At 39.9% G+C, this 24,189-nt stretch overlaps 1 protein-coding gene across 1 annotated transcript in view; it reads left to right on the forward strand.

Annotated features, from left to right (window-relative positions):
- The window catches only part of PCNT (pericentrin), a gene marked incomplete in the record, with an annotated part of 2,997,294 nt that overhangs the window by 2,046,699 nt on the left and 926,406 nt on the right, over positions 1 to 24,189 (forward strand). Inside the window, 1 exon segment of the mRNA XM_044060288.1 lies at positions 5,109 to 5,300. Coding sequence (XP_043916223.1) covers positions 5,109 to 5,300 — 192 coding nt within the window.

Here is a 24,189-nt window from a genome sequence, read left to right on the forward strand (position 1 = left end):
TGTAACCAAGGATTTCACCTGTTCAGTTGCTGTATACTTGCCATGTCCTATTTGTAAGCCATGCAGCTATTTCATCTTATTAAGAGTACATCAATACCTTGTTGTCTCTTTCGGCTTTTTCTGGTTAGGGGTCGCCACAGCGGAACTCCGGTCCGCTAGTGATTGGCAGTAGATTTTTACGTGCCGAGTTGCCAGCCCTGACGCACAACCTTCAAAGAAGGTACGCCCATTCACGCATGTCTCCACACAGAAGACGCTCTACCTGTGAATCAAACACAACAACGTCTTACTGTGAGGCGACAACGCTACCACAGCACCACCACCGAAGTTATTAGGAGTACATCAATACCTAGTTGTTCTAATTTATTAATCAGTGTTTTATATGTGACCCTGTCAAATGCTGAAGTTAAATCTATATAAATTACATCACAGCACAATTTTTCATTTATAGCTGTTGTTATATAACATCATGTTACCAATGGTAATAGATCTATTTTCAGCATGTGCATGCTGATATATGGCTTCAAGTCCCAGCCTATCCAATTCTGACAATAACTTATCCAATATTACCTTCTCCATTATTTTGCCACAACATGAAAGTAGACTTAAGGGTCTGTATGATTCCAGGTTTGTTCTACTCCCCTTTCCCTTAAAGACAGGTTTAATAAGTGCACGTCTCCAATCTTGAGGAATCTCTCCATATGTATATGATCTAGTGAATAATAGATATAATGGTACTGTAAGTTCTTGCTGAAGTATTCTCAGGTCATTGTTACTAATTCCATCGCCTCTCTGTGCTTTGTTTGGATCCAGTTTGCACAGTTTTTTCTCAATATAATCTAATTTGCAACCAGTATATGAGGTTACCTGGATGTCACTAGGGTAACTTATTGTGGAGCCAAACTGTTTTGCATAAGATTTTGTAAATATATCTATAATCTGTTGTCTGAGAATAAATTTTAGTATCTGCACATAGTTTATCAGTGTGAATGTCTTGACTCCTTCCACATCTTATGTACTTATAAAAAGGTTTCCTATTGTGCGCAATATCTTTATCTAAATTTCTTCACGTTTCTTGATCTTGTCTAACACCATGCTTTATCTGTTTGTCTAGCTTGTTTATTTCAGTTTTCAAAGTTGTAATTCAGCCTCTCTTCCATTTCTTATATTTTTTGTCTCTCACCTTAATCGGATATCTTGTTAGGAAATATATCCCCCTGATGTCGGATGCCTAGATCCTGCTGCTAAACATTTTTTTTATTTTTTGTACTCAAACAATTTATCTTTCAAAACTTTCCACATTCCATCTGCAGTTTTTCCACTGAACATCTCACTCCTGTTAGTTTTACATAATGGCTGTTTTGCTTCCATATAATCTGTAATTAACCTTCTGTGCATTGGTTTAGATTTCAGTTTGGCAGAGTTATCTAGCAACAAATTAACCTTTATAACCCCATGATCACAGCACATCAATTGTGGTAAAACTTGAAATAACAGTAATTTCTTTAGTAACACAAACTATGTCTAGTATGTTCCGTCCCTCTGCAGTTGGAATATGTGACCTAACCTAATTACTCTGCTACTCTTAGTAGCATTTGCAATGTGCAAAAGATGATGAAATTAAAGCATGAATGAAACGCAAACAGAAATAAGTTCAGATATAAAAAATGCAATAATTATTAAATGATGTTTTTTGCTTTATGTGATTGGTTTTATGTTGGATTCCAGAGAAGGAAAATTATGTTTTTTGGAAAGAAAAAACTTGACATTTGGATGGAGATCACCTATAATTGCTTGTACTTGCAGACTTCAGCCTCCAAGTTGTAAACTTTGCAGAGGCAGGAATGAATCTTTGTAAATTTCACCCAGAATACACTGTTCATCTCTCTCATGATTAATTGCATGCACCTGTAGACTTAAAATCGCTAATGACTTTTCAAACACAGGAAAGAACCATTTGTCATGCCTTTCATTATTTTATCCTAGTTTTCAACCTATTGGCTTAAACTTGTCAGAAGTTTAAACCAAGAGCATCAATCTAGATAACCACTCCTATGAGAACAGGAGAGGATAACGTGATTATTACCACCCCTACCCCTGCAGATCAATGTCATGTTTGTTAAACTTCAACTTTCTTCTTTCTGGCCTTTATCTTGTTACAGTGTAAATAAAGCCTGGATACCTTACAACTAAGAAAAAGTACTTTCTGGCTTTAATATCTTTAATATATTCAGTAGTCACTGATCAGAATCCAGCCACCTCAAGTTTAAAGTAGCCCTAATTGCACACTGTATACAAAACTGCATTGCTATATAAAATGTAGTGTACGTTATGAAACACTTGTACAGATATTAGTAAGAACAAAACATGCTTCAGTCACGTTCTAAATATTAGTAATGTAAAGTAGGGTAAGTACTTTATTTATGAGTTTAACACAGTGAAGAAAATTATAATCCTTCTCAGACACGTCTCTTTGCAACGTTACATTTTAAATGTCTGTCCCTAATTTTCACAATTTTGCTGGTCATTTTCCTGATCCTCTTGGTCTCCCTGTGGTTTAAATCCAAGATGCTGCAGATTTTTGAAGTCAGCTCCTGCACTTCTTTTTTTTTTTTTTTTTTTTTTTTTTGTCATTCAGGCATTTTCCTTTTGAACAGTGGAAAAGTTTCACTGGCAAAGTGCCTTGAGAGACATAACTGTCAGAAGAAAGAGAATGCCCCCTGGCTTGCCGCTTGTTGGATAAACCTAATTTCTTCCTTAACGTCTTCTGCATCCACAAATGCCTTTGATACTCTAGGAAAAACAAATTATGAAGAAAGCAGGATACAGCAACTTGAGGCATTCCATGAATCCACAAACATGCTGCTGAATCCATTTTTAATACTTTTCCCAACTGCCACAGTTTTACTAGAAACAACTCGTTCTTTAGTGCATAGACATGATGTGCCCTCTTAGTTAACAAATCTTGCTGTGGAATACCAGTTCAGTTGCTTATATTTGCTTTCATAAAATTAATGTAGTGTGTTGCTTCCAGTTTCTCTTATGCATTTGAAAATCTCTATTTTGTGTTTGCAGAAACTCCAGTGTTATATGAAATAGCTGAGAAACCTCATGCTCGGTTTTATCAGTTTGTTTTAGTAACTTGTTAAAGCTGCTTCTGTTATTTCCAGCCATTTGTTATTTGACTTGATTCTTTCAGTGCATCTCTTACTTTAAACACATCTGAGTGCATTTGATTTAGCTTTCCTCTAAATTATTGCCAACAGTCTCCTGTATCAAGGCTGAAAGTTGAAACTGCTTTGTGCTGAATAGCTGCAAGTTTCTTCCCAGTCAGAATTTTTCTCTAATCCTTTTCTGATTGATTTTATAGTACTTTCTACAGATTTCTTTGCTGGAATCCAAGCTGTGCAGTTACTAACCAGTAATTTAATTTTACCCAGATCAACAGTTTTTGCATATTTTTTGTTTTATTTTTCACATGGGGAGAGCTTTAATCAACTTGTTGATCAGTGTGGTGCCATCTTGTAGGTCGCCTTATAGCCCAACTTTGTCATCGAAAAGTGCGAGTTTTCCTGCTTCTGCCTCACTTTTTGGAGAAGCACTTCAACTTCATCCTCTGAGGACCCTATTAGTCTCATTTGTTAGGCAAACCTTATTTAGACATCCACTACCTTCACCTAACTGCTTTGTTTCTGCACTTTTTTCTAGTTTCAGGCAACCCTTGCTTTCATGAGACAGTGATGCAAGTTATTACTTCCCCAAAAAATGAAACACTCAAGATTAAGACTTACAAAAAGTATGTGGAAGCACTTCTTCATATGGGCCATCTGTAGAGGTCTGGATCCACTTACTGCTGTAGTTTCTTCTGTTCTGGAATGTCTTGCTCATGTTTTACTTTGGACTTTGTCAATGTCAAGATTCATGTAGAGGTCATTTCAAGATTTCCCCATGTGTAGCTAATACTTTGTCAGTTTCTTTAAAGGCATGCACAGCATTTGTTAAAAGCACCTTTCTCTTGAGGCCATTATTAAATGATTGTGGCCCTCCCCTGGAATCATGGCGTGGACAGTTCTTCCTTGCTTTGACTCTGCATCTTCTGCTGTGGACAGTACCTCAGCCTGGAAGATTTTTGAATCGCAGAGCCTCTTAGCCTTTTGAGCTTTATAAAAACAGGTTTACTTCACATACTACTACTTCCTTCCTTACCAAAAGTTGCTACAGAAACCATCCTCCACCAATATATCCATCTTCCAGTCTTCCTTCCTCAACATTGTAAGCTTGGTAAATAGTTTTTCACTGCACAAATTCACACAGATAGTCAAGGTTTTACATTTTTATCATCAAGCATATCTGAAGGGGACTCTTAAACTTTCATTCCTTTTCTAATAAGAAATTAATATCTAAGTTTTTAAGGTGGCTTTGGCATACTGGCTTACAGAATACAGCTCATTCTAGTAGGTAAAAATGCTACATATCTTTTTTCCAGAGTGCAGCCCTGTATGATTGTGCAGCAGCTGCTTGGTCTTCTTTTTATTCTGCAAAACACTTAGGCTGGATGTTATATCCAGGTCTGGACTTCTTTTGGAGCCACTCTTTGAAGGGTATATTCTTAGAAGGGTGACCACCTAGAATAACTAGCTTGAGCTTCGGTCCTGCTTTTTCCAAGGATGGACCTTCTCATGTCAGATATGTGACATAAATTTGGATGAGTGTGGTCCATCCTTGGTAATGTACCCATCCTCCATTCCACTTTGACTCTTCTAATTTGGTCCAGATTTATAATGCAAGTTTTTTGTTGCGCTACTTTGCATGGCATATTATAGATAGGAAGAGAAATGCCATCACCGTGCATTTTAGTGTTGGAGCAACTGAAGTAACTTGTGAAGTTTTACTTTCACATTTGTCCTAGTGCTTGCTGACTTTGGTCATGCTGTTACTGAGGATGGACTTGCTCATCCACCCCTATTGTTAAGGTAGGTGCATAACTTTTCATAACCCACTAGTTAGGCCTTGTTTTAGGGGGTCCTTGTCAGGAATATATGAAAGTGAGCAGTATTCACTTATCTATACTGACCAGCCACTAATGTGTCTTTGTTTAATTTCTTTAGAGTTGTGTAAGAGGGCAGCTGTCTGGAGCAGAATCTTTGCTGACACAGACCAGGACTACTTTGCATGAGAAAGAAGAGCTTTTGTTCCATCTGACTTCACAACATGAGCAGCTGAGAACTGAGTTAGTCGCTGTGAAAGAGGAGCTGACCTCTAATGAAGACAAAATTGAGAAGCTCTTGGAACAAGGACAGGTATTTCATTTTTGAAGTATTAGTAGGTGAATAATTGAGAATCATTTTGTATCATATGTAGATTGTTTCCTGTGTCTTGGTTTTGTCACTTGCTTGAACAAGTGACACCCAACAGTGAACTTTTGCACTTCCACCTTTTTGGCATTTCCTGGAGCATGTGCAAAGGAATGATGAGGTGCATTTTTCATGTAAGAGATCCTTGGCCTTTCTGCTTAGATGAAAGCCATTATTTCTCTCATAGTGTGTGTGTTAGGATGCAAAGCAATAAGAATAGGATTAAAGTGGTAGGAGGGAAGTGGGTATTAAAAATATTCTTTCCATCACTTTAACTCTACAATAATATGAAAACACAGGTAATTTGCATTAGTTGCAAGAATTCTTGTGCTGTGCAGTCATTTAAAGTATGTGACTGTTTAGTACCAAAGTCACAGAACTGTTTGATTTTGTAAAGTGGTCTGCAGTTTGTTGCTTGATGTATCTTAGTAGGAACATTTTTATTTTCCTTCTGGGTATTGAATACTAACAGGATGCCAAATGTATTATTCAGGTCAGAGTATACATGAAGATGATCTTTTAATTTGTGTTCATTGTATTTTGTAGAAATTGTCAGTATACATCTTTAATGAAGGAGATGATCCTCACCAAAACCTACTTTCAGAATCTTGTACTATGTCTCTCTCTCTGTCCCCTCCTTTCTGTCAGTTAGCTAAACAGCCTGTTTAGTGTATTAACTGCATACAGTATCCATTCTAACCCTATATCTTATTCACTTGGTAGTCCCTAACTTGTCATTGTGAACTGTACATTGTTGCTTACTTATATTTCTGTTAACCAAAACCTCCATCTCACAAAAAATGCTTGTTCCGACAGGCTAACAGCTTACAAATTATAAATTTTGTTTTCCTTCATTGGATTTAACTAATCTCTCTGTACATATCGTTTTGAGATTTATTGCCTTATTAAATGTCAGAGCACTCCCTTTGGGTGTTTTCTCTGTTTAATAAAGATGAACTGTAATATAAAATGCCAGAATTTAATTTTATGGCTTGTTACCCTGTTCTAAATTTTCAGTCTGTCAATCACACTCACAAACGAACACACGCATGTACGCACACACACACCTACTCACTCACTCACATTGTATTGGAGGGGTAACATGAGCTACATTTTCCACTCTAAAATATTTCAAGATTTCTTTTTTTAGCCATTTGGAAATAGTGTACTTCCCTTTCTAGGCACAAGTACATATTTAATCACTGTATTTAACATCATTCATTTAATAATTGCTGAGTTGTTTTAATTAAGGATGATGACTGAATATAAAGCAACTCATAGGTATTTGTGAACATTAAAAAATACTGAATCTCCCTTTACTTGTTTTTATTTTGTGTTTTTTTTTTTTCAATTGTTTTATGAGGTTGCTGTTTCCAAAGTAAATGTTAACTTATTGTATCCCTTCTGTTTGCATTTGACTCACTTTGTCTTTTTTTGGAGATTTTCTTGTAAGCTGTTTTAGCATATAGAACTGTGTATGAGCAGATGTCAGTGCCTCCCTTGTGGATTGTTCACAATAACACTAACTGTATTACTGATGGTATGTAGTTAGACATTTTGCTGTGCATCAGTCCAAAACAATTATGTAGTTAATTTATATCAATACATCAGTATCCACTGGGGTCTTCCATCACTTCATATTCAGGGCAGTCATCTTTAGAAGCTCACAGTGCTTGAATGAATTTTTAAATGCATTCATTTTTTTGTTTTGTTTTCATTATTATCTTTATCACTTTTTTGCTTTAAGAAAATTAGTTCATCAGGTGGACATGTTTGAGTTGATTGCTGTTCGAAAGCTGTAGCATCTCTATAATTTGCAATCTGCCTAATGTAGGGAATAGCCTCTTTATAAGTCGTACTGGAAAACTGATTTACAACTCCTTACTGCTTGAACCTCTGTCTTTCAAATGATCTTCAACAAAGCTGCAACCTTGATTGGAATGGTGAATGGTTCTTGTTCCATCCCATTCCACTGGACTGTCATTGTCCATGCCTCTCTTTTGAGATATTCATAAAAAACAAGGGAGTTCCTATTAGCCCATCAGTTCTTTCCACCCACTGGCAACATCTTTATTAGTCAGGTACACCCTTCTTCTTCTTCTTTCGGCTGCTCCCTTTAGGGGTCACCACATCAGATCATCTGTTTCCATTTCTTCCTGTCCTCTGTATCTTGCTCTGTCACACCAACCACCTGCATGTCCGCTCTCACCACATCCATAAACTTTATCTTAGGCCTTCCTCTCTTCCTGTTACCTGGCAGCTTCATCCTTAGCATCTTTTTCCCAATATACTTTGCATCCCTCCTCAGCACATGTTCAAACCAACATAATCTTGCCTCTCTGGCTTTTTCTCCAAACCTTCCAACCTGGGTTGACCCTCTAATATACTTATTCCTAATCCTGTCCACCCTCGTCACACCCAGTGCAAATCTTAACATCTTTAACTCTGCCATGTCCAGCTCTGACTCCTGCCTTTTTGTCAGTGCCACTGTCTTCAACCCATATAATATAGCTGGTCTCACTACCCTCTCGTAGACCTTTCACTCTTACTGGTACTCGTCTGTCACAAATTACTCCTGACACGGTTCTCCACCCACTCCATCCTGCCTGTACTCTCTCTCTCACCTCTCTTCCACACTCACCATTACTCTGAACTGTTGATCCCAAGTATTTAAACTCATCCACCTTCGCCACCTCTACTCCCTGCATCCTCACCATTCCTCTATCCTCCCTGTCATTCACACACATATATTCTGTCTTAGTCCTGCTGACCTTCATTCCTCTTCTCTCTAGAGCATATCTCCTCCTCTTAAGGGTCTCCTCCACCTGTTCCCTACTCTCACTACAGATCACAATGTCATCTGCAAACATCATCGTCCACGGGGACTCCTGGGTACACCCTGCTGCAGTAAAATATTGCTAAGGATATAACAGCTGGTCAGCTCTCAAAGCTTCAAGAAAATTTCCATGTGCCCAGACCATTAATCTGCTGGAGAAGAGCAAAAGAAAGAGCTGTGTGAGCACTAGGCCATTCATTGCTTTCATGCCACCTGAGAGAGGAAGGCTAGAGCCCTGTAATAGTTAATGCTAGGAAACTAAAAATAGAAGTCTTCACCCTGGCAACAAAAACATGCAAAAAAAGAGGTGAGTGGAGGGAAGGAGCATCTATTCCTTGTACAGCTGTTCTGTGTTCATCATTTGATCATTGTTGTAGTAGCCTTAGCTACGTGGGTGGACTACCGTAACTTATACTAACTTGGACAAGGAAGGATGAGGGTCCTGGAGCCCCTGGAGAGTGGTGCCTGCAAAGCCTGTCCTATAACTGGAGAATAAACCTAGTTTGTAGTTCTTTGTAAAGGTATATACAGAAGACCAAATTGTTGCTTATAGAATCCAGCCCTTGCCAAAAAGCCAAGATGAAGCCAAGGTCCTAGACTTGAGCCTTGACTCTACCTGGAATTGCTTTATTGTGGTGGGTATAACAAAAGATAACACAGGACAACCATTTGGAGATAGACTGGCTTTGACACATGGTGTCCTTTCTTTTTACCTTCACAAGAATTGAGTAACTGATCAGAGTTCTGAAAGCTTGTTTTGTCAGGATAGTATCCAAGTTGTCTGTTTATGTCCAGAGTATGGAGGGTCCTTTCTCCCTTGATTTTAGGCTCTGGAAGGAAGACTTTGGAGATGGATAGCTTGGCTAAAAGTAAATTCGGATACCACCTTAGGAATAAAGGAACCAGTAGTTCATAAGGAAACCCTTTCTGTGGAAAATCAGATAGTATGGCCCACTTTAAAAGCTTGCAACTCAGTCTTATTGCAGAAGTCAGTACAATCATCAAAACTGTTTTCCATCTTAACTTCAGATCAGTCTGATGAGCTGGTTCAAATGGAGCAATAGTTATTTTTCTAAAATAAAACTAAGATCCCAAGGAGGAGCCATCTCCTTTCTAAGTGGATGGGTATGCAGAACCCCTGTTGGAAACATTTGAACATAGGAATCCATTGAAGTGAGGGTGGTATCCATGGGCAGACATGCTGAAATGGCCTGCTTAGAAATGAACCTGGATAGAGGAGTAAACCCAGTCTGTGAAATCTCTGACCCAAGTGAAAGATTCTGACACCGATAAAGGCTTTTCAAAGAAAAACAAGTCATCTAAAACTAAGAAAAAATGTGAATACCTTGCATTTTGCAATAGGTTATAACTGTAGCTAGACACATTGTGAACACGCTTGGAGCAATGGATAGTACAAACAGTAATGCAGTGCGCTGATAGTACATTCCAGGCACTAAAAAAATTAAAAAGCATTTTAATTCTGAGGCTATAGGAATATGATGATAAGCATCCTTTAAATCTAGAGTTACCAAAAACATGAAAGGGGACATAAGTGGTAACAAGTTATGAAGGGATAGCATTTTGAACTTTGGGACTTTCACAAACTGACTAAGAAAGGAAGGGTCTTGGACTGGTCTTCGTGATGCTTCTTTATTTGATACCAGAAACATTCTTAAGTAAAATGTTTTCCCTGTCAGAGAAAGGGGAACATGCTTTATAACCCCCGAGTCAGCAAATGCTGAATGATGGGTGGGAAAAAGCAATTTGATCTGTCGGAATAGGAGGAATGTCCTTAAAGTGGGGATGACTCCCATTGCCATCTGTACTCCTGATGGATCACTCTCAGAATCCGTTTGTCTGAGACTATCTATTGGCAAAAAGAGAAATAGAAGACCAGATTTTTGGGAAGAATTAGATGCTTGCCATGGTGGGGAAGTTCTGTAGATAGTCATACAGACTTGTTGGTCTGTCCTTGTTTCTGGAGGGACCCATCCTTTCTTTTGGAACCTCCATTACTATTTGCTACGTCTGCTTATTTTGTTTTATTTGTAAAATATTGCTGAGGTAGCTGTAAAATCCTTGAAAACTTTGGAGAAGGAAGGCTGAAAAATTGGAGAAGCTCCCTGAATCCACTTCCTTTTCCCATCACACTTTTTAAAGGAGCTCTGCAGCTGCAGATTGTCCAAGAAGAATTTGTCTATCTATGGGAGGATTCAAAATTTCAGATTTTATATCCTCAGGAAGGTTTTGTGTACATAATGAATCAAACTCATCATAACCATTCCATTATCAGTAGCTCTGGAAGTGGCATCAGCTAAATCATAAGCATAAAGAAGATTTTTTTCTCAGCTGAGAGAAATGTCATAATGTTCCTCATTTTCCAAAGAGGCAATTATAAACTTTTAACATGTGAGCTTGACAATTAAGAATTCTAATAGTGAATGCTGTAGAATAGTACACCCCCCCCCCAAAGATCTTTCAGACTTTCACATTGTTGTCAGAGAGGTAGGGATTAGCATTTTCTAGACATGTACAGCAGATGGATTCACCCAGGGAATCACTGTATGGTCTGATCTAGGTTTAAAAAATAAAAACTTTTTTAACACTTAAGACATTTATGCAGTATATGTGCTTGCTTTGGGTTAACAGGCTAGCTTATCATGCATGTCACAGGCTGTAATAAATGCATCCTTTGGTGATTAAAGAACAGGAGGAAATGGAGTATGTTCAGGAAATTCCTTTTAGACTGACTTATGGTTATTTAATGACAGTAGAAGGTTATTATGTTCCCACTGAAACAACTGATTCATTCTGGATATGGTTTCAGTAAAAGAAAATCTTCCAAGAAACTATCAGAAGAAACACACTCCTCAGACTCAGAAACCTGAGGAGAGAAAACAGAAGTTGTCCCGTCACATTCATTTTCCTGTTCAATGTCCTGAACATCCCATACAGTGAAAAATTCCTTTCTCTTACCAGTAACAAAGCTGGCAGAGGCAAGAGCTTGAACATAAGCCCTGACCCATAACTCATTCTTGTCCAAAGTATCTGAGACAGGTGAAGATAAATGTCTTTTAACTCCTTTTTGACCAGAATTTTGAAAGGAGCAGACTTACTTTTGACAAGCAAAACCTCTCTAAAGACAGGCATTCCTGTTTAACTAGGGAGAGCGGTATTCCCTGCACTTTCTTCCAAGACCAAAAGAGTGGTTTTCCTTTGACCTCCAGGGGATCTCCAGCAGCCACGGAGGATATGTCTAAACCCTGGTCCATGATGGCTGTAGAAACTACACCAGAGGGAACCAAGGAAAAAGATGAATGGTCTGAGATTATCACAGCAAAGTTGCCCATCTATGGTTGAGGCAATTTAATAGCCTACTGAAGGGGCAGAGGCTGCTTAAATTTTTTTTTCTTGTGGATGGAAGAAGGAAATACTGAGGAGCCAATAGATTGTTCCATGGTGAAACCGAAAAGATGCATAAATTCTGGGGAAGTCTATTAGCAGTAGTTGGTGAAGCTGTTAAGCATTTAAAAAAGTCAATTTTCACCACAAGGCAGAAGCAGTTTAAAAACTTACCCAACCCCTAAAAGTAATTTAACACTATTTTTAAACAGGAAAAACTGGTTTTAACTTTAGTAGTTAAAACCAACACTCCTACTAAAAAGTAACTCACAGTAATGTGAGTGTGTATAAATTACGTTTTCCCTAACTTAAAAGGAGTACTTTTATAGAAGTTAACTCTCTGTCAAAAAAAAGGAAAACTGAAGGTTTTTTCCCACAAAGTGCACATATCTGCCCAGCAATGGAGTCGCGTTAGCCCACTGATCTTCGAAAACTCACAAGAAGAGCACTCATTGGTGGCAGGAAATCTCTGAAGGGTTTCACACCCAAACCACTCTTTTTCTTTAGCTCTGCTCATGCTGGTTAACAATTTGTGCACGTGGAAGGGTGCCCTTACGCTTTTGGAAGGTGGCTGGCTGTTATTTTTGGCAGGACATAACCCATAAAGCTAAGCCTACCTGCAAGCATCATCCTTGCTGAAAATGTCTGCACTTTTTCCAGGTATCAAATGTCCCGTGTACTGTAAATGCAGAACGTCACAGTAGTCAGTATGTGAATAGATGGCATATTGCTGTAAATAAAGGCAACATAATGTCTGGGTGTTAAAAAAAACTGTCCATGTAGCATTTTTAATAATGCAAAGGCACTTCCTGGCTATCAGGTAACCATTAGCTTTGAAACAGTCTGCTTATCAATAGTAACGCTAAGGTTCTTGAAATAGTTCATCCGGGGAAAACGTGTATTGTCCACTCACTAAAGAAATTCCTTGCTGTTTGAGCCTGAATGTACTGCACTACTTGTTGTAATGAGCAAGATTTGGTTTGCAGTTGCTCACTGATATATAGCCCGTATTACCTTGACGAACCTGCTGACCATTCAAGTCTTGTAATGGTTTGGTAACTTCAGCAAGCATGCCCACTCATATATGATCCGCTAACAGAAAAGCAGACATAAGTATACTAAAAATGAATGTCCTAACTCAGACCACTGAGTTGCATCCTTTCAGGATAATTTGAGATGGTAACACAAGAAAGAGATGTTACAACATCTACTTTGAATGATGGGAAATACTGCAACTTGGTGACCGAGCCTGGCTGTCAGACACTACTCAAAGGGCTCAAGCTCCTTTTCTACTCCCATAACTCCCATAGTGCACCTGCCCTCTCTTAGTCCCCAACTCTTGTTTGCCACCATAGTAATCAGACTTCTCTAGTGCACCTTCAGATAAATTCTAAAAACTTATAAAAAGGCCTTAAAAACACCACATTTCTGTTTTCTTTTTTTCCCTCTTCTTCTAACTATAACATTTAAAAAAAATTCTCCTTCCTGCTGTCACATCGAGGTGTTTTTGGCCCTAACCAAAGAGTCTTGGTACTTTTCTGCAGAATTTCTGCCTGTTATAGTCATAGTTACAGTAGTTATTATGTTAATTGTAGTAATTATTATGTTAATTGTTACTGCTGCTGTTGATGGTGTTGGCTACTCGGTAGTTTATTGGTGTAATCACTTTTTTGTTATGCCTAGAGTGTACTGGCCTTTTACTTACTGTTGTATGGGCAAAGGAAATACTCGGTGTATACAAAATTCTGCTTCGTTACTCATGAACTGTGTGTGGTGTGCCTGAGGTTGGAACACATTGGCCCCCTTCATTATTTGTAAGGTATTTGGTCCATGCTCTGTACAAGAGTGTAAAAATAAACTGGTATTGAAGGGGTCCTTTACTCTCTGCATTACTGGACAAAGTTAGACAGAAGAGGAAAAAGACGAGGAAAAGGGGAAAAAAAAAAAAAAGAAGAGCACTGGATGTTCCACCTCAGTCTTTTGCACCAAAACTATCCTTGTTGGATCCTACTCAGGAGGCCTTCAGAACCACCTTCTTCTTCAGTACCAGGCCATTACTGTACAGAGAAGATTATAATGTTGGATTTCTCCCCAAAATGATGGGCAGCAGCCAGTCTGGATGGGAGCTTTCCAAGTTTCTTTCCCTCCCATCCTTTGTCTACCCCCACCCCCCTTAGATCTTCTAGGTCTGTCTTGAGATCCTTTTGCATCAACTTAGATTGAATGATGAGAGTCTCTGTTAATGCTCAGATTGAAATGGCTGTTACTCCATCTCCATTTATTTCTAGGCATGATTGAATTGGCCCCTAGGACTACCACCAGAGAAGCTTCTTCCCCGGTACAGGATTTGGTAGCAAAGGCTTTGGACCCAATGTCCTTCCTGTTTTTTGGAATGGTGGGATTGGATTCCTTGGTAGTGACCCCACAGCAACCCAGTCATGTGACTCTGATTACTTCTAGGTCAACTACTTCTTGGCTTGGACACAAAATATTCAGTTCTGTCTTAAGCACCATGTCTGGCACCCTTTTCACTGTTATTGTCCTTTGTGTTTGAGATGTTAGCTCTGATCTTGGGAAGTTTATTTGAAATTATGCATCCACCTGTTGGAGATGCATTTTTGGCAAACATTTTCAACTTCAAAAACATCATTATCTTTCCATCTCCATGTCACATTATGTTCTGGTGATTAAACAATGTATCTCTAGTCAGGAGTACATTATATTCCATCTCTGAGTCAGCAGGGTGCATCTTATCAGTTCTCGGTTCTGTGTGAATTCTTCATCTGACATGTTAACTGACCCTTCTGGGCCTGCAGTATCGGCTGGGTGTAAAACTTTCAGGTAATACTAATTCTTGTTTTTCTGTAGATTTACCAGCCTGCTTAAGATTTCAGTTTGTGTTGGCAGCCCTTTTTCCCTGTCTACACATAAGACATCTTTTGATACTGAAACCTTGCTGTCTTTCCAGCACCTGTGGCTGCTTCACTCCATTGGCACCAAATTCTTCTATATTAACTTTTGAATTCCTAGTGCCATCTTCATTTCCCATTTCTGAGTTTTTTTAGTTTCATTTTGTAAGGCTTTTTCCTCATCATCTTTTTATTGATGTATTTGCCTTTCTCTCCAGCCTTTTTAACAGCCAGTATTCATGCAGGCTTCCACAAATAAAACCATGCCTCTCATGTTCCACAGTTTCATTATGGCAAGAAATGACGCTGGGTAATTTTCTCTTTGAAACAGAAACAAACTCCAACTGCAGAAATGCCAAGCTGTTTATTACAACAAAACAAATGGCAAATGCAAAGCTTTCGGGTAATAAATCATAAAAAGATCTAACAATTTATATAGGATTTAAAACAACACATGACAACAGCCAACCAATGAAATATCCCTAACAATTAAAACAGCAATTAATATAGAAACTAAGAAGCCATTATTCAAAAAAACAGTTTTGTTAAAAAGCAGATCAATAATATTACATGTATTTTCTAACAGCTGTGGATCAATGATATTGCATTTGTTTTTTGACTAGAACATGTTTAATGTTAACATCACTGTTTAGACTAGGTTTTAAATCAGCCCTTAGTCTTAAAATCCAACTATATTTGTTGTTTTCTAAAACGTTATTAATGTCACCACCTGTAATATGCTTTTGCTCCACATCAGTTACTCTAAATCTAAACTGATGACTATCATCAGTATCCAGAATACATCTGCTCAGTGCATCTGTTTGAATATTCCTATGTATATCTAAATGATACGGTCTTTAAGTTTACGGCTACTTTTTTCCAACATAAAAACAGGAACATTTCATACACATTCCAAGATAGACCACATGCATAATATTACATGTGGCATAGCAATAGAAAGTATATGTTTTCTTTGTCACTTGATGTATAGAGTTATTATTGAAAATTATATATTTACAACAGCTGCAACTATAACAAGGGAAAGTCCCAAACTTGTTTATTGCCCTAATTAAAGAATTGAAAGTCTTTCTAACATGGTCCTCTCTTTAGATTTTTACAGTTCCTATAGGTAAACCGTGGGTCTGTCGTTAGTCCTCCAATTGATGTTCTAAATCTGGCATAGCCCTTAGAATATTCCAGTTCTTACATATTATATTCCTCACATCACTAGTTCTTCTCTTATAAGTAGTTATGTGTCTAATTTTATTTCCCTGTATATGTCTATCGTTATTTAGACCTTAATTTCTGTTTTCTTTTAAATAATGGTCTAGCTGAACCATCTCTATTATCAATCACTTCATTAAAGATAACTTTAATAACCTCTTTCCTGAAACTCTGTGGCCATTTCCTACATCTGTTCCTTACATTTAGTCTCACTGGTATTTAGTCTACTACCCCTGATAAATTGACCTCTCACAATTCCATTGAATGTATATGCGGTATGTGCTTACTTCACCTGTGTATTGATTTGTATGTACCTCTTTTCTGTAAACACTTGTATCTAACATAGCTGCATTTCTATCTAATCTTATATCTAGGTTAGTGATATATTCAGTCTAACAACAAGTCATCTTAAATTTAAGAAAACCTGTAGTGCTGTCCAAGTACCTTACATATTCATTCAACATTTGCTCATACCCTTTCCTGATCAGAAAGCATTCATCCACAAAATGCTTACATGATAATGCATTAACATTTAATGTATTTTTATCACTGTAGATAAATTAATTTTCCCATTGATTTAAAACCAAATTTGCATAGGTGTTGGCCATGGGAGTGGCCATGGCAGTGCCAGCAATTTGATAATACGGCTGATTTTCAAATATAAAAATATTCTTAGTCTGTATGACTTCCAAAAGTTGGCAGATATTTTCAACATCTCTTACTTGCATATCTGTGTTAGTGCAAAGAAGATTACATATGGCATTAACATCATAATAATTCGGTATTACTGTGAAGAGTGAATTAATGTCAAGTGTAGCAAGAAATCCCTTACAGAATTAGTACAATGCTATTCCTAATGTTTAGTTAGTAAGTTGCAGTGTCCTTTATAAAACTACAACAGCAAGGAAGATACTTACTTTAGACAGTTTGCAAATAAATAAATATAGGTTCTGTGACCCATCCCGTACCTGAGATGATAGGTCTGTTGGGGGGGGGTCAAAGATTTATGTATCTTAGGTAGTCTGTACAGCTGTGGAATTATTGGACATGGAACAGTGAAAAAATTAAACAAATCAATGGAAATATCATTATCCAGTTGCATTTCATAAATCACCATGTTAACATCTGCTATACATTTTTTAACATCCAGAAACTTAATTTTCTTAAGTGTCTTCGTTAGATAAAAATTCATGCATAAAGGCAACTTAATCATTTTTATTCATAATTACAACAGTGCCTCCTTTATTTGCTTCCTTGATGATTAAATTGCTATCATTTTCTACTTGTTTAAGGGCTTCATTTCATCTAATGTTAGATTATATATTCTATTCTTAGCCCTACTATCATAAAGCTGTCATAACTCCCGTTCACACACCCCATGGAAGGCGGAAATAACAGGGAAGCTTTTGGGTATAAAAGCACTTGACTTTTTACAAACGGCCCTGTCAATTCCCTATTTTACCCGAAAACTTTGCATTTGCCAATTGTTTTGTCCTAATAGCTTGGCGTTTCTGTAGTTGAAGTTTTGTTTCTGTTTAATAGTACTGCTTTATCTCTGACTCAGTTTGCCACAGTACATCTTTTTTTTTTGTGTGTGTCTTCTTTTCTCTCTGCACATTCAGCCCCTTTGTAGTATGTCTTCTCTCCCATTTCAGACTTTCCATTTCTGGTACAAAGTTGTTTTTGTAGTGCATCATATTATTAACTTTCAGCCTCATCAAATGCTCTTCTTGTTATAAGTAGTGCTGAAATGTATTCTCCCCTTGTCTTGTTCTTTGTTGTCGTTTTAGAGTAGGCAGTTTATCAGTCTGAACATAAAGTAGATTTGGATTTTTGCCAACCATTAGCTGGTATGAACTGAGACCATAGTTATTCTGCGTAGCATTTATTGCCACAGGGACACCAGTTTTAATGATGTTTCCTGGTCAAATCCTTACTAACTTTTACTTTTAATATTAGATCTAATGTTGTCATTCTTCAACCTGTGGGTTCAGATCCAAGCCTCTGATCCAACTTGGCTGCTTTTTTATAGCTTAGGATCAGATTCTTGTGCTCTTCCCTTACCCATAACACCCCTGTCTTCCAAATTACCTCCGATCTCATTTGCCACATTTATAACAATCTGGGATTTTCTCTCTCAGAGCTCTTTGTGGGTTGTGGGTTATTTAAATTGAACTTTATAATTATTTTCTTGATCTTATTTGTAGCCTATCACCTTCCTTACCCCTCCTACAAACTTTCTTTTTTATTATTTTCGGGTTTCCTCGTTAGGTGTTTAGATACTTTTATACCTTTGGATATTTCTTAAACTACTGTTGTTAGCAGTTTTTCCTTTTCTGTTTCCTCAACAAACAAAAAACTCTTTCTCTCTAAAAACTGTTTTGTTTTGTAAGAAATCTAATTATGGCTGGCAAACCCGACAAGCCTGTTGGGTTCAAAAAATGCATTTCCTGTGGGCAAAGATCCTTCGGTCTTTGATGCCCACAGGGAGTGCATTTACTGTCTAGGACCCAGTCATTTGGACGTATCCTGTGAGATTTGTTCAGGTTTAAATTCCTGTGATCTGGTGAAACACAGAAACTAAGTTCAAACTTATTCTTAAGGGTTTTCTTCCTCAGTCTGTTTCTTTTGCTGGTCCATCTTGAGATTCAGGGGCTCAACCCTCTACAACAAAGCACAAGGAGCCCAGGGAGCACAGAAAATGCTCCCCCCTGCCCAGTCTCCTCCTAAAAGAGCTACTTCTGAGCCACCAGCTAAGACTCTCAAGCTGTCAGATCCGATACAAACTTTACTGTCACCTCCTCAGCACTGAACTCAGAGTCCCTTCCTGGAGGTGGTATCTCACACTGTGAGGTCTCCCTTTCTCCAAGGAACCCAGAAGAAGTCATTGAGATCTTCCACCGTGTCATCCTGTGTTAGATCTTCTCAGAGCCTTTCTGAAGCAGAGGTGGATAGGATGATGAGATTACTTAGGATGCAGGTTCAGATGCAAGTTTTGCCTGCTCTGTCCCTCACTGGATCAGTGAGCCACCCTAACTTTGTGCCTTTGATTTCTCCTTCTCCAATCTGACCTCTTGTTTTGGAGCCCTCTGATCTGGAAGACAGCTAGAGCCTAGCCAAGAGCCTCCGAGCATCTACATCTGTGGCGTGCCCTGTCTCTTCCGATACAGCCCTGGAAAATCTCAATGTGGAGTTGCCTTGAAAGAGACTGTGCAAGAGGAGGCACTTGGAGTCCCCTGAGGAATCACTGACAGAAGACATGGACTTCGATTAGGGGGAAGGGTCCCCAAGATCTCCACTGGATGATGTCTCCTTTGGAGACATCTTGAAGTCCTGCGCCAAAGAGGTGGTTGGTCTGTCCAAAGCCCTTCCTGAGAGGAGTTGGTGTTTTTGGAGGACTTCGGGTCTGGCCCATTTACATGTTCAGATTTTGTCCTTTAGAGAATATTGAGGACTTGCTCCCTAATGACAGTAGGGGAATTATATTTGATGGTGTTTCCTGAGGGGAGGTTGAGGGGGCAGACGGGTAAATTTAGGGCTGAATTTGTCTTCCAGTAGGATGTCCTTCAAGGATGCATCTGCAGTCATCACATATGGGTTGTCCTGCCTCAGGCAGCCCTTCAGTCGGCCGGATTCCAAAGTCTGTGTCCGGCGTCGTTGGCCCCTTCCCGCGTCAGCCGGCGCCATCTTCCCAGTCTTTCTTGCCGCTGGTGCCCGAAGAAGAAGCAGTTCACAAGTGCCGGTCGGCCAGCTCCTGTAATTCAGCTAAGACTTCAAAGCTAAGTACCCGTTGGGACTCTTTCTTGCCTCAGCCGATGTCAGATAAAGTTAATAATTGTTTAACTTGTGGGAAACAAATACCTCATAAGGATTTCCACTCTTACTGCCTCCCCTGCCTAGGCCCAGACCACGGCCTGTTCAGCCTGTACTTCCTTCAACCGATGCACCCTTAGGCGTCGGGGGTTCGAGAGGAATTTTTGGGGCTAGTTTTCATACAAAATGCCGTGAGACTCCAACTTCACATTTAATAAAGAAACGTAAGGACAAGGACCGACACACGCAGGCCGCGGTTTCGGCTGAAACCACGGCTAGGCCTACCACGAGTGTCTCGGTCTCGGCTGAAACCGAGTCCTTGGTACTTCCGACACCCGAATTCGCTCAACCGACAACCTCGACCCCGGAGGCCCCTGCTGAGTCGGTTATTGAATTTCCTTCAGAAACTGGTGTCTTGGAAACTTCCGACACCATTCCTCTAGACAAAACTACTCCAGCACGTGGTGCAGCTAGGCCTCCTGCATCCATGTCCATAAAGGCATTCACCAGGGCTAAAGTTGCTAAACATACAAAAGCTATGCCTCCCAGGGTTATTCCTTAGGGACCCTCTACAAGTTCACAGATTCTTACTTTAGCAGAGGACCTTATTTCCTTGATTAGGGGATCTCAACCTCATCCGGACAGGGGCTCTCAACCTCCTCTAGACAAAAGGCCCAGGGTTGAGCCCTCTGATCCCCAATCCTCAGAGGAGGCCTCTGATGGCTCTGCTCTCGGACTACCAGGAGGAGGCTTTTAGGATTCTGATGCAGAGGAATCCATCCCCTCAGCCTCCCCTCCTGAAGAGCTATCCTTCGGTGAGACCCTTCACACTATGAGAGAGCATTTCAAATGGCAGGGCCAGGAATTTTCTGATTCCAGGAAAAGATTAAGAACTTTTCTGCATTTACCTCAGCATAGACCTTTGGCTATTCCTCCTGTTTTGAATGTCATTGATGATGTGTACTTTGAGTCTAGCATAACTCCTGACACTCTTCCCCCGGCCCCTGTCAAACCCGATAGGTACTACAGGGTCCCGGACTCATATTTTTCTTTACAAGGCCCACTCTGCTGATCCAGAAACTATTTCCCAGGGCCCTAAAGGGGTTGCAGCTGCCACCTCTAAAAATCCACTCCCCTCTGAAAGGGAGTCCAGGGCTTTAGAGAGATGGGGTAAAAAAGTGTAGACTTCTGCTACTCTTTCTATGAGGGCATTAAATTGTCAATTTCATATGATACAGTACCAAGAGTATTTGTTAGATGAATTGCATAAGAAACTGTCTTCACCTGAACCCCTAGATCGCAAATCACTACAGGATCTGATACATAACTCCCAGCAGGTTAGTAACCATTTCTTACAATGTGGTTATGATGCATTGGAAGCTTCATGTAGGTCAGCTATGACAGGTGCAGTCATACGTAGGCATGCTTGGCTGAAGGAACAATCTCTGCCAGACCATGTTAAAGCTAAGCTTCTGGATGCTCCCTGGAAAAGCAAAAGTTATTTGGCTCCACTGCTCAGGAGGTCTTAAAGAAGGTTGAGGAAAAGGCAAAATCTGTACAAACAGTTAAAGATTTTCTACAAGTCCAACCACCAAGATTCAGCAGAAATTGGCCTGCCAAGAATTGGTCCTTTCCGGACACAGAAAGATTTCAGAGAGGCAAGAACAGGTGTGCCAGAGGTAGAGGGCAAGCTAGAGGCTCCTACAGAGGGCGTCAATGGCAGCCTCCCAACCAGAGAGGTAGTGCAGGACCTACAACTGCTGCACAAGGACAGACTCAATGACTTTGCTCTGACTCCGCCAACCAGGGCTCAATTAGAAGCACCTTTGGGCGGAAAGCTTTCTTTATTCCCAGACAATTGGCACACTATTACAAGAGACAAATGGACACTGCAAATAATAGACAGAGGATACAGGTTCCATTTTCACACATTGCCAAAAAGAAAAGGCATGCCAGACCTGCCACCAAATCAAAGGGCAGAGGCTTTGAAACAAATCTCCAACTTAATGCAAATGAAAGCTATAGAAAAGGTTCCTCTTTCAGAACAAGGCCAAGGATTTTATTCCAGACTATTCCTTGTTCCAAGAAAAGAAAATCAGTGGAGGCCTATTCTCGACTTGTCCGCACTGAATACTTATCTCATTGTGCCAAAATTCAAAATGCTGACTCTACAGCATCTCCTTCCCATGCTGGGCAAGGGGTCTTGGCTGGTGACTCTAGACCTCAAGGAGGCATACCTGCATGTCCCTATCAGACAAAGTTGCAGAAGACACCTCAGATTTCTTGCAGGCTCAGAGCATTATCAATTCTCAGCATTGCCCTTTGGCTTATCTACTAGAGTATTCACGAAATGCCTGGCATCAGTAATTGCACACTGCAGACTTCAGGGGATTCAAATATACCCATATCTGGACGACTGCCTTATACAAGCGGACAGCCAACAAACTTTGGTAAAGGACTTGAATTATGCCATCCACCTACTGCAGGCATTGGGATATACAGTCAACTTTCACAAATCAAGACTTGTTCCATCCCAAAGAATAACTTTTCTGGGTGCGGATTTAGACACAACCACCCAAATGGCTTTTCTCACAGAAGAAAAACAGAGACAACTACCGGATTACATCAAGAATCTGACAAGACAAACTCAGCTGACTGCAAGGAAAATCCTGCAGGCCCTGGGTTACATGGCATCTTGCATTCTTCTCATTCCCCAAGCAAGGCTGCATATGAGGAAACTACAATGGTACCTACAGAGTTTATGGACTCAGCACAGCCACAGCTTGGAAACTTTGATCCCACTCATTCCATGTCTCTAAAAGGAATTTCTGTGGTGGGCTCAAGCAAGCCAATCAAACAGGGGTCTGCCCTTCAGCAAACCAATAGCAAGCCAAACTATTACAACGGACGCTTCAGACCACGGTTGGGGAGCACACATGGAGGGCAGATGTATTCAAGGACTATGGTCACAAAAGGAGCTACGCATGCACATAAACCAAAAGGAAATGCTGGCAGTGATACATGCAATCGAGGCCTTCAAACTCTTTCTTCATCAAGGCCACCTGCTAATAAGGACAGACAACACCACAGTTATGTGGTACATAAACAAGCAAGGAGGCACCCATTCCTATCCTCTTTGCAGACTGGCAATGACTCTATGGGAACTTTCCTTGAAACTCAATATAGACCTGCAATCCCAGTTTGTGCCAGGAAAAGACAATATACTGGCGGACAGCTTAAGCAGAAATATCATGGATGCAAATGGATGTTGCACCCAGACATCTTCCTACAGATAACACAATCATGGGGAAGGCCAGACATAGATCTTTTTGCCTCCCCCCACAATCATCAGCTGAAGAAATTCTGCTCAAGGACATACCACCCACAAGCATGGAAAGTGGACTCCCTATCTTTCAGCTGGAGAACCCTAACAGTTTATGCATTTCCACCTCTTCCATTACTGACCAAGGTCTTACTGAAGATCAGGACAGAGCAGCCAAAAGTGATTCTGATAGCTCCGGACTGGCCAAGACAGCACTGGTACCCACTGTTAGAGCATGTCACACACGAAACCATGGCCTCTTCCTCAATGGCCACTTCTCCTGACACAGCACAATTACAAAACTCTGCATTCCAGCCTGAAAACCTTGCGACTATCAGTCTGGAAAATACCTTGACTCCTCCTCAGGATAAGCTATCCAAGAGAGTGAAGGATATCATCATGGAAGCTCGCAGGCCTTCCACAAGAAAGGCATATTCAGCAAAATGGAAAAGATTTCACGTTTGGAACACCACAAAGGGCCTAGATGCGACAGTGATGAACATGCCACATATCCTGGAATACCTTGCAGAAATGCTCCACAATGGCTTGTCTTACTCTTCCATTAAAATTCATGCTTCAGCAATTTCAGCAGAGTACAATACTGATCCACCTGTTTTTTCTCATCCTCTCCTAAGACAGTTTCTAAGAGGAATTAAAAACATCAATCCTCCAAGGAAACCTCCAGTGCCTACTTGGGACCTTAACGTTGGAAAAACTAACTCTGCCTCCCTTTGAACCAGCAGCATCTGCAGAACTACAGTTCCTGTCTTGGAAGACCGCCTTCCTTCTGGCCATAACCTCAGCAAGAAGAGTATCTGAGTTACAGGCCCTCATGGCAGTACAGCCATTTCTTATTTTTCATCAGGACAGAGTCTCATTGAGAACCAATCCATCATTTATGCCAAAGGTGGTATCCAGGGTCTCATTAAACCAAGCTATTCACCTGCCTACCTTCTTTCCAAATCAACAAAACAAAGGGGAGAAACTTCTGCACACCCTGGACATACACAGACAGTTGCGCTACTACTTGGACAGAACAGCTACAGAAAAACTGACCAGCTGTTGGTAGCATATGCTGCTGGTGCACAAGGAAAAGCAATTTCCAAACAGACAATTTCAAAATGGATAGGGAATTGCATTCGTTTCTGTTATTCCTTCCATGGAAAAACTGTGCCAGCTAACATTAGACCTCATTCCACAAGAACCACAGCCACCTCCACAGCCTTCTTAAGAGGGGTGGCTACCAAGGACATTTTAGAAGCTGCTACATGGAGCTCCGTGCATACATTTTCCAAGCATTACAATTTACCTTTATATTCCAGATCCAGA

This window comes from Protopterus annectens, chromosome 2.part0, assembly GCF_019279795.1.
Source record: "Protopterus annectens isolate FY-2018-M chromosome 2.part0, PAN1.0, whole genome shotgun sequence".
Lineage (NCBI taxonomy): Eukaryota > Metazoa > Chordata > Ceratodontiformes > Protopteridae > Protopterus > Protopterus annectens.